At 33.9% G+C, this 12,307-nt stretch overlaps 1 protein-coding gene and 1 non-coding gene across 2 annotated transcripts in view; both read right to left on the bottom strand.

Annotated features, from left to right (window-relative positions):
- PHF14 (PHD finger protein 14) overlaps positions 1-12,307 on the bottom strand; it is a 194,424-nt gene that overhangs the window by 131,636 nt on the left and 50,481 nt on the right. Inside the window, exon 7 of the mRNA XM_012812504.2 lies at positions 5,151-5,288. Coding sequence (XP_012667958.1) covers positions 5,151-5,288 — 138 coding nt within the window. The remainder of the gene's footprint in view (positions 1-5,150; positions 5,289-12,307) is intronic.
- Positions 11,040-11,146, bottom strand: LOC111722067. Its single transcript, XR_002771014.1, has one exon. It is a non-coding gene; the product is annotated as a U6 spliceosomal RNA (small nuclear RNA).

The raw sequence follows: 12,307 nt of genomic DNA, 5'->3' as shown, positions 1-12,307 counted from the left end.
AGGTGGTGGGTTCAAACCTGGCCCTGGCCAAAACAACAAAAATTTGGATTCAGTCAAAAGGCCACACTTTATGCCCTAGAAGGCCAGGGCCACACCCTGTCCTAAACCACTCATACACACTGTATGCAGAATGTATACAGTAATTATATGACTGTAATCAAGGTAAACTAAATCTAAATTTATCTTAAATGTTTTTATGTATTTTAAATTAAATTCCTCATTAAATTTGTTTCAAAAAACATAGTGGTTTCTTTACCCCTCATGAAAATATTATCTTTACATTCACATTTTATAAAAAAAAATCTAATACTAATCTAGCTAATGGCAAATAAGCCTTTATCCAGAATAGCAAAATTAAACTTTGGCATCAGATTTCACAAAGGCATTAGGTTTTAACTGTTGTTTAAGTTTACTAAAAGTTGACATAATATTTCTATGTAAGTCTCCCTTTCAGTTTTTAATTGTATCTATTAGAATAACAAGTCTGAACCTACATTTATCCTATACCAAAAGCTCATCTTATCCATCAGTCTTAGCTAGAAAAGTATGAATACTCTGTATATATTTAAGAACTATCCATCTATTTATTATTTAATTTAATATGTTCTTAAACTTAGTTGGGTCATTCCAAATTCATTCTTTTAAATGAGGTTTACAATGAAAATACAAATAAGATCTTATGGCAGACATCCCAATTTAGACACTGTGCTCTAAAACTCACAATTCATAATAACAATAAAGTATCTTTATTGGGAAAAAACAACTTATATGTATTTATTCCATAGGTTATTTATATTACTTAAATTATACAAAAAAAGATTTGAGGTGGATTACAGAAATATCTGGAGAAAAGACAATTTTAATCAAGAAACAAGGTGCCATGGTAGAGACAGGTATTTTTTTTTTGGAGTTTTTTTTTTTTTTTTTTTTGGCTGGGGCTGGGTTTGAACCCACTATCTCCAGCATATGGGGCTGAGGCCCTACTCCTTTGAGCCACAGGCACTGCCCAATAGAGACAATATTAAAACCTTAAACAAGGGTGACCAGCAAAGACCACAATGAGAAGTAGACATGGACTGAAGACCTAAAACAAGTAATGTAAAAGCCATGAGGAGAAGCCGTCTGGCAGCCTATATAAGAAAATGAGTGCAGAGGCCAGGAGTGGGAACTCCTGTGACACATTCATTACAGGAGAAGTGAGGCTAGTAAGACTGAATGAGGAGAGAGAGGATGCCACAGAGGTAGTGTGAAGGCAGATCAAGTAGGGTCTTATGTAGGCATACCTTGAAGATATTGCAGATTCAGTTTTAGACATCTCACTAAGTGATGACGGCAAGTAAATGAATCACATAGATTTTTTGGTTTCCTAGTACATACAAACGCCACAATTATGTCTAAAAAAAGTACATGTCTTAAATGAAAAATGGTTTATTGCTAAAAAATCTCAATGATCACCTGAGCCTTTAGTAACCCATAATACAGTATATTTACTGCCAGAGGGTCTGGCCTTGATGTTTGTGGCTACCAACTGACCACAGTGGTAACTGCTGAAGCTTGGGATGACCAAGGTAATTTCTTAAAATAAGACAACAATGAAGTTTGACACATTGTCTCTCCCTTTCACAAGTGATTTCTCTATAGCGTATGACACTGCTTCTGATAGTGCTTTAACCATAGAATTTCCTTCAAGATTAGAGTCAATCCTCTTAAACCCTGCTACTACTTTATCAATTAAGTTTATATAATATTCTAAATACTTTGTTGTCAATGTTGATATAATGTTCACAGTATCACCAAGAGTAGATTCCACCTCAAGAAACCACTTTCTCTGCTCTTCCATAAGAAACAATACCTCTTCTATTGAAGTTTTATCATGAGATTGCTGCAATCCAGTCACAACTTCAGGCTTCACTTCCAAATTCTACTAGTTCTCTTGTTATTGCTACCACATCTGCAGTGACTCCCTCTCCTTAAATCCTAAACCCCTCAAAGTCATCTCTAAGGGCTGGAATTAATTTCTTTCAAACTCTTATCAATGTGAATGTTTTGACCTCTTTTTGTGAATTAAGAATGTTCTTAATGGCATTTAGGATTGTTAAGTCCTTTTTAGGTTTTCAGTTCTCTTTGCCTTGACTATTATGGCAGCTATAGCCTTACAAAATGTATTTGCAGTTTTTGGCCGGGGCTGGGTTTTAACCCGCCACCTCTGGTATATAGGGCCAGGGCCCTACTCCTTTGAGCCAGAGGCACTACCCACAAAATGTATTTTTTAAATAATGAGACTTGAAAGTCAAAATTACTCCTTGATCCACGAACAACAGATTAGATATTACGTTACAGGCATAACAACATTAATTTCCTTGTACTTCTGTAACACAGCTCTGTAATGACCCTGTATATTCTTAATGAGCAGTAATGTTTTGAAAGTAATCTTTTGTTCTCTTTCGATCTCAATAGTGGGCTTAAAATATTGGCCTCCTGTTAATACTGTTGTCTCTCAGGGAATAGGGAGACCCAAAGAAAGGGAGACAGCCAAAAGCAGTCAATTTGTGGAGCAATCAGAACATATACAACATTTATCATTAAGTTTGACATCTAAATGTTGGCATGGTTCATAGTTCCCCATAGTAATTACTTCAAAGACCACTGGTCACAAATCATCGTAAAAAATAAATAATAATGAAAATTTGAAATTTTGTGCACATTACCAAAATCTGACACAGAGACGTGAAGTGAGCACATCGTGTTGGAAAAATGGCACCTGTAGCCTTGCTCAACATGAAACTTTAATTTGTAAAACATGTAGTATCTGCTATATACATAAACTATAATAATATGACATATGCCTGTAAATCAACTTACAGAAATTGATTTCTAGTCTGAATCAGAAGATTACAAAGAGAGTACAACGCTGAAATAGACGGTACAATATGCTCACAAACAACCAATGTATTTTTATTTAAAATTTCTTAATTAAAAATACTATCGCATTGTATGAATCCTAATGTAAAGTAGTACAATCACGTGGAAATACTCAAGATCTTTAGTTTAACACAATGATTACTGTCAAAAGCAAATGAATCATTAATTTTGACTCACACAAAGTCTTGGGTTTTGAAACATTGTTCAGAAAGCTTTCTAATATTTCAATTCTCTAAGTGTTGATAACGACAAACCAGGAACATATTAAATATGCTTTAAATCATTTCTCCTCAAATAGTGTACACTAAGCAAGGCGGCTCACAGGGAGAAAAGTTATGTTTTATTATTCTAGCATCCAAGACTCCAACCTAATAAATCAAGGGAGGTGGCAAGGCAAAGAAGCCTCAGGCCCAATTTCCACAACCTGATATATTTCAGCTTTCCTTGTAAAGTTATCCAAATTAACTCATAAATATACACATACAGACCACAGATTGCATTTATTACAATATGAAACTAAATTACATTTTGTTTATTTCATTTTAATTTGTTTGCCTTTAGATGGAGATAAACTGTCCAAATCAGTATAAATGTCATTATACTTCACTGTTCCATACAAGGCTGCTTTACACATTTTTGTTAATTAACTAGCACCATTCACAAAAAGGATGATGTAAAGTGCTATGCAGAAAGAGTCAAACAATTAAAGTATAAAAGACAAAGTTCTCAACAAGTTATAAAAGAAAAGATTGCAGAAATAACCTTCCTGACCCCAAAGCTCAAACTTTCCAGAGGTAGATAGCTAACTATAAGTAACCCTAACCCAAGTATTCACCTAGGATTTATCTGGTCCTCTGAGTCTTAACTTGTATTGCCCCTTTGCACTTCCCAGCATCCTGAATTGTAACCATGACTAATCCATATGATATTATTCTATAATTTATACATGTACCTCAGTCTACCTAGTAGCTGTGAAAATGCTCACTGTTCATCCAGTACCCTTCATCAATTAATCAAAGTACAACTCCTCAATCAGTGACAGGAACAAAAAACAGCTACATGTCTAAAAAACACAACTGCTATAAGATCTATTTAATCATAAATTATACTCCTCAAATTTTTCTCAACACATTTTCTTTATCAGATTGTCTTTCTCTGTTTTCTAGCAATGAAATAAATGTATTAAGATAAAAGTTCAGCATAATAAACATTTTTATATAACACTGAAAACTTAACCAATAAAAGAATATAACAAAAAGAGACTTAGGTATTACCACACAGCCATGATGAATATACTATAAAAATTGCTGAATAAACATTTATTATATAAAGAGCTTAAAGAATCAAGGGAAGCCTACTCTCATGATTCCCTCTCCTAAAAATTTCTGAAAACTCTAGAGCTTATGTGACATATATTTTTAGGCAGTTACCATATTAGAAATTAAAACTGAGAAATTTTAGAAATACACTAACTTATATTTTCAAAATCCCACTATACAGAATATACTTTTATTTAAATAACTATAATTTATAACAAAAAATTTAGTGAAGAGAGCACCATTATTTTACATTTTTTGGCTTTAATGTCTAGAAAGCTGACATAGAAGATAGCTGGATTCTCAAAACTGTTTCCATATTCTATACATAGTATTTTGAATACAGAAATATCTACTATTATGAGTAAAAAAGTTTAAAAAGGTAAATAACATTTTCATGATGTTAAGAAAACAGTTTTAACCTCAGACTCTTTGAAAGAATCTCAAGGAGTCCCCAAAACACTTTGAAAACTACTAATTGCTTGATCTGAAGCCAATAAACCTAGAAGGAGTACTATGGAATTAAAAATAATAGTAAAGAGACAGAAACAGATACTAAAAATACAGTAATGTTTTTGCTTAGAAAAAAAAAAGAGCTATGTTACCTAAATACAATTTCAGATTTTCATATAAAATATGTTGACATTTTAATGCTTTAAAACACCTTTGATTATTTTTATCTGTCAGCTCTCCCTATAAAAATTTTAGCACATTTTCCAAATGTCTGATGAGCTTTAAGAGTGACAAAACTCACAAATATGTACTCTTAAAATTTTAGAACAGTGATCTCAGCAAAAGCTTTAAGAACACATTTTAAATTTTCTTTTATTATTTATACATATTATAGGACATAATATAGTCATAAGAAATCTTATGTGCATATTCACTAACTATGGATTTATATAAACATACCTCTTCTGCTGCTGCCTCTGAAAGCAAACCTTCCTTCTGAGCACAGGTTACATGGAAATAGGCTCGGCACATCCCTGCATCACAGCTAATGCAAACTCCAGTTCTAGCAAAGCGAGGGTCTTCACAAAAGCTACACTCCTACAACAAATAGCACAAAAATTCTCAGAGCACATTCTCATACAAAGCATAGATTAAAAATTAGTTAAAGAAATACAAATAGGGAACCAATCATATACTAATACAAACAATAACTGCAGGCAAGTCAAGAGTTTATATGAAAAAAAAGCATTCTCTACATGGTTCCGATAAATCAAAATTCCATTAATACAATGATGATAATAACAATTAACAATATAATCATAAGTTATACTATTTGAGGACTTACTATGTGCTAGGCACTACTCTAAGCACTTTATACATGCAAGTGGTCCCCAATTTATGACGATTTGACTTACATTTCTGATTTTCCAATGGTGTGAAAGCGATACACTTTCAGTAGAAACCATACTTCAAGTACCCATACAAGCATTGTTTTAACTTTCAGTATAGTATCAAAAAAAATTACATGCAATATTCGTGACTTTATTATGAAATAGGCTTTGTGTTCCATGATTTTATCCAATGTAATTTAAGTATGATGAGCACATTTGCACATTTAAGGATAGGCTGAGCCATAATGTCCAGTAGGTTAAGTGTATTAAAATAAATTTCAAATGAAGACGTTTTCAACTATGATAGACTTATCAGTACAAAACCCCAATTATAAATTGAGGACCATGTGTAATTTATACCTCAATTATAAATGTCTAACTTATACGCATTGTCCTCAATATATAATTGGGGTTGTGTAGATAAGTCTATAAATTATCGTAAGTAATTTATACAAATGGTCCTCAATTTATAATTGGGGTTATATACTAATAAGTCTATCATAAGTTGAAAACAATTAACACTCACAAGTACTATGCAGAAGAGGTACTATAATTATTCCCGTTTTATGGATAAGAAAACTGAGGTGAAGACAAATTAAGAAATCTGCTAAAAATAATAAAGAAAGTAATTAGAAGTCACACTTCACACCAGGACATTCTTCCTTTAAATCCTACCATTAAGCTATACTAACTCTTAAACAATATCACATTGCCTAGAAAATGAAAGAGAACAAACAAGAATAAAGAGAAAATCCAACAAAAAATCTAGGCACTACAACCTAGAAATAATGCATTTTTAAAAATACTTTTAAGAGAACTAAAAGTAATTTTAGGTTAAAAAAGTTTCTTCTTTGGTGAAATTGGTAGTGACATACAATACAGCCAATTATTTATATTCTTTCTGTATAGAAAAAAAATTGCAAAATCACAAGTATGAACTGTGGAAATTAACCAAAATCTTCTCATCAAATTTTTTTTTTATCTTTTAAACTATCTTAACAGAAGAAGAGAAAAAATTAGTCTCAAGATATAAACTGCTCTGATAAAATCAATCTTCATAAATCAAAATCTGTCAAATTATGAAAGACTGCCAGTCTTTGGACAATTGAAGAAATTATTTAGTTTATTCTAAGCAAATGATATATGAAGGAAACAAGAGAAGTATAAAAAAATTAATAGACACTAAAACTATTGTTTTAATGTTAAAATAGTTAGGGTAGGAGCACCAAAGTAGACATCAGAAATGAATAAAACTAGTAAGAACAAGACTTTGGGTATAGATGTAAAAATAATCTCAAATCCTGACATTCTACTGCCTAGCCCACAATCTCTTTTCAGTAACAGCAGACAAGTATGGTATAAAATACTGGCAAATAGCAATTGTACATGTGATTAAGAGAGAGAAAGAGAGGGAACATGAGAATGAGATAGGGAGAGAGAGAGAAGAGAGAACAGGAGTAGGAGAAAAGAAGGGGGGAAGATACAGAAACTAAATTATTTACAGGATGTCAAACCCCATGGAGAGACAGACTGTTTGGGATAATTCCCCAAGTGGGCAATCTTCATGTAATACGATAAATTGAACAAGAAATTTCAGAATGAATACAAGGAAAAACTTCTTGACAAGAGAGTCTTATTAGACTATAAAACAATCTATCAAAGAAAATAACATTTTCCTCAACTGTCTGAATTATTTAGAATACTAGTTAACTAGGGAACTGAGAACTGAGAAGTAATTCAGATTAGGAAATGGGTATGCAATGCAGTCCAGAAGACTATCCCCAATATAATTCTCAACATTAATATTTGATTTATGTAGATGAGCTAGACTGAGAGTACATAATTTTCAGTTACTTTGGCCAATGATATTTTGTTAAAACAAAATAAGCATGAGAGGATCACAGGTTATGTCACAAAAAGTTTTAAAGGTAATTAGATTATTTTCAAAAGAAGTTCAAAGCACAGTAAATATATATATTTTTACTCTTTTCTTTCAATCAACATAATTTAAGTATGCCACAGAAGTTTAACTATAGGTTCAAATGTTTCATGAGTTAAAAAAGGTTGAAAAGCACTGATCTAGAGGAATCACTATCTACGGAAGCTATAGCCTTATAAAATCTATTTTTTTAAACAGTAAAGACCTGAAAGTCAAAATTACTCCTTGATCCATGGACAGCATAATGGATGTTGTGTTCGAGGCCATGAAAACATTAATTTCCTTGTACTTTTCCATCAGAGTTCTTGTGTGAGGTGCACTGTAAATGAGCAGCGGTATTTTCAAAGGAATCTTTTGTTCTAAGCATAGGTCTCAATAGTGGGCTTAAAATATTCAGTAAAACATGCTGTAAATAGATCTGCTGTCATTCGAGCTTTGTTGCTCCATTCAAAGTGCACCAGCAGAGTAGATTTAGCATAATTCCTAAAGGCCCAGGACTTTCAGAAAGACAAATGAGCACTGGCTTCAACTTAAGGTCACCGTCTACATTTGCCCCTAAAAGAAAGTCAGCCTATCCTTTGAAAGTCCTAGATAGCATCTTCTTCCAAACAGTATAAGACTATTCTGCCTACATTGAAAATCTATTGAGGGTAGCGGCCTTCTTCTTTTATCTTAGCTGGATCTTCTAGATAACTTGCTGCTCCTTCTACATCAATACTTGCTCCTTCACCTTCCACTCTTAGGTTATGGAGATGGCTTCTTTCCTTAAACTTCATGAACCAACCTCTTCTAGCTTCAGACTTTTCTTCTACAGCTACCTCATCGCTCTCAGCCCTTACAGAATTGAATGGAATTAGGGCCTTGCTCTACACAAGACTTTGGCTTAAGGGAATATCATAGCTGTTTTGATCTTCTATTCAGACCACTAAACCCTTCCCCATATCAACAAAAAGGGTGTTTCTCTTATCATTCATGTGTTCAATGGCATAGCACTTCTTATTTCCTTCAAGAACTTTTCCTGGGCATTCACACATTGGCTGGTGGGCATCGAAGGCCTACCTTTCAGCTGAGCTCAACTTTACACATGCCTTCCTCACTAAGTTTAAGCATTTCTGGCTTTTGATTTTCACTTGAATACTTAGAGACCACCATAGGGTTATTAAGTGGCCTCATTTTAATATTGTTGTGTCTCAGGAAATAGGGAGCTTCAAGGACAGGGACAGAGATGGGAATGGTCAGTTAGTCCATGGGGGTAGTTGTAGAGGAATGGACACCGTGCTTGCAAAGGACAGTTACTGATTCATATCACATTAAAAGGAAACGCTGAGAACAGGACAGTCTCCTGCAAGCCTAGAGACGTTTTATGACTTAGGGGCAATTCCTCAAGTAACTCGGTGTTCCTGAATGAGATAAGATGGGTCACTCATTAGTAAGCATGTGTTAAAACACTGATGCTTGGTACTTCTTCATGGGGGTTGTGGGGAAAGAACACATGAGGACATGAGGAAAGAGCACGTGGCAATCCTTACGCATGCAGCCCTCACATGTAATTACCTCCATACCTGTTGTATATGCCATTACCTTAACTTTCCATACCTGTTGTGTATAACCTTAATAAACAGCCATTGCGGAGGGGGCTCTGAGCTACCCTGCACTTAAGGTTAGCCCACCTCCTGCAAGCTGTACTTCTCATGTTATGCCTGGTTCCTTCATGCAGCGACCGAGACCAGGGCCTTAAGGGTCGTGACAGGCAGTCAAAACATACACATTTATCAATTAAGTTTGAAGTCTTAGATAGGCATAGTTCATGGTGTCCTAAAACAATTATAATAACACAGTCAAGATTCCCATGTTGGCACTGGGCAAAATCAATTAAAAAGAAAACAAAAGAAGATCCCTGGAACATAGCTCACCATAGCAGATACAGTAATAATAAAAAGATTTGAAATATTCCAAGAACTACCAAAATGTCATAAAGAGACATAAATTGAGCACATGCCCTTAGAAAAATTGTGCATACAGACTTGCTTGACTCAGGGTTGCCATACGTCTTTAATTTGTACAAAATGCATAATCTGTAAAGCTCAATTAAATGAAGTATATTAAAATAAGGTGTGCTCATCATTTTTAACAGTTTGGGTGTGTCAGCCTAGGATTTGAAGGAGACCTCTGGTGTTTCCCAGGAATAATGAGCAACTAGGCAAATGCAACCACAGAAGCTAACTGTGCTCATTGTTCTCTTCTGTATTAACTGGAGGTTATGGGTGAGTTCTCAGATTAGAACTCTGCAAATTTGCATTTCTAAACTCTCAGACTTTGAGCATTTCTTTAACCAGACTGGGTGCAGAACTAGATTGAATCCAATTAATAAATGAACTGGGTCCAGTTAGAGGCATCAGAGACCTTCTAAAAGGGTTCCCCTGAATCTAAGGAGTCTGAGACTTCACTTTCTGAGACACCAGTTTATTTTATGTATAAAAATCACAGGCCCAGAACTATGATTTGAAAAAATGGGTTAACCTTACTAACAACAACTAGAGAGTTACAGTGGCCACAACAAAGAAGCTTTAATCTTGATAAAGTGAGGTGCTTCAGAAAACAAAGAACCCAAAATGCCTCAAAAATAATACATCTTTTACTGGCATAAAAAGACATCCAAGAGATTAAATAAATCAAAAATTACCTCTCTAAAAGACTCCCTCCAAAAGGCAAATGCAAAATCATAAAAGTGTTTTTTAACAAGTATCAGTTCAAGCATAGTAGTAAGATAAAAAAGCCCATGCATTTTTTTAAGGGTCCTTACCTTCATGACTGACTAACTTATACATGCTGCAATGTAAATAGCTAAGAGAGAAATAACTTATTGATGGCTACCCTTATTTGTTGTTATGTGTACTTAAAACAACTTCCCATACTGTTCTGGTAAATTACTCTTTGGTGTTTTGCTAAGTTTAATTAAATGATGAATATTCACTGAATATCTAGATAATTTCCAAATAAGATAAAATAATGAAACATTAATTGCTGAATGTAAGTATCTCTACTTTTGGCTTCTTATTACAAAGAAACTAAAGATATCTGGGTCTGTTAGTATACATGTCCCACATTAAAAATTGTATTATGAAGAAGCACATGCTTCTAGAAATTATGAAATGGTGTTAATCTACAGAATGTTAGTATGTGATAGACAATTCATAATTGATTGCTTCCTAAGTTTCACTAGAAATTAAATTCACTAACTACTAAGAATTCTAGCTAATATATGATAATTAAAAGTAGAAATAATAAAGAGAAACAACTCTATGAGAGAAAAGCAAGGCATGTTTTAGGGAAGTAAAAACCTGTAAGTGTGACAGTTGTATTTTTGTAATGGATTATGTTATATTAAGGAAATTAATTTTTGTCCTAGACTGAAATGATTGGTTGTTCACAATGAGAAAAAGGGAAAAAAATAAGATAAAAACTGAATGGCTAGACAAAGTCATAGAAGGTTTGTGGAAAACGAATTTTTTTGGGGGGGAGGACATGGAACGCTTCACAAATTTGCGAGTCATCCTTGTGAAGGGGCCATGCTAATCTTCTCTGTATCATTCCAATTTTAGTATATGTGCTGCCGAAGCAAGCACGGAAAGCAATTTTATATGTGATCAACCTGGCCAATATTTGAAGAGACTTTTAGTTTTTTTAATTGAGCAAAATTATTAATAGTACACTGATGCACTACTAGAAATTGGTCTCTGTTAAAACAAGAATGTTTTCCTAGAGTACTGGCTTGCTTTTGATAACAAATAGTAAAAGGTTTTCCTTACTTTTAAGTAATCTGCCAAAGAAACAAAGATTTTATTTCTTATCAAAATAATTTCTTATTTATTATCTTTATTTATCATGCTGTCTTTTAACAAGTTTTTGATTACTTAAGAAAACGGAGTTCTTGCTATTAAAAGAGGTAAGATTTTCCTACAAATTAGTAACTTTCTGTATCTGCCTATAAACTCTTTTGTAACTTTTGGTAACTAAAATTTTGCTTCACAATATTTATAATTATATTTAATCAAGTATTTTAAACCTTTTGACACTTTTTACAACTTCCCAAGATAAAATTCAAAATTAAGTTATTTAGACCTCAAACCAACTTCAGGATGTCACAGAAGACCCCTAGAATATACCACAAAATCTCTCCTCTCTGCTTATTAAGAGAAAAACAAAACTGACTTGGCTTATTTTTTGTTTGTTTGTTTTCCAATTTTTGGCCGGGGCCAGGTTTGAACCCGCCATCTCCAGTATATGGGGCCAGTGCCCTACTCCTTTGAGCCACAGGCACTGCCCAACTTGGCTTATTTGATATGTTAAATTTGCATGGCAAGCATCATCAAATAAGAAATGAGTTTAACCTTCTTTGAGTTTTTTTAATTGTTGCTAGATTTATATTGTAAAATGTGTGCCCAATGAAAAGTACTTGAGCTATTCTCTTCTAAGCACTGTGCTTACAAATTATGAGGCTACTAACCAAAAAGAAGTAACTTCCACTTGCAATAACAGTGAACTAGGTAATTTGTGTTAATGTCCCCCAAGTAGACAATCTGAATAAATTATTATTATGTTTTTAACTATACTTTAAAGCAGGCGCTCTCAAACTACAGCCCGCAGGCCACCTGTGGCCCGCCTAGGATATTTATCTGGCCAACGGGTGTTTTTGCTGCTGCTGCCTGTCCTGCTTAGCAGCTGACTCAACCTGCCCAGTGCCCTCAGTCTGGCCCTCAAACGGTCTGAGGGACAGTGAACTGGCC

This window comes from Otolemur garnettii, unplaced genomic scaffold (genome assembly GCF_000181295.1).
Source record: "Otolemur garnettii isolate 467f Iridium unplaced genomic scaffold, OtoGar3 scaffold00005, whole genome shotgun sequence".
In the NCBI taxonomy this organism is placed as follows: Eukaryota; Metazoa; Chordata; class Mammalia; order Primates; family Galagidae; genus Otolemur; species Otolemur garnettii.
The sequence above is the reverse complement of the archived record's forward strand: the minus strand, read 5'-3'. Positions and strand labels throughout refer to the sequence as shown.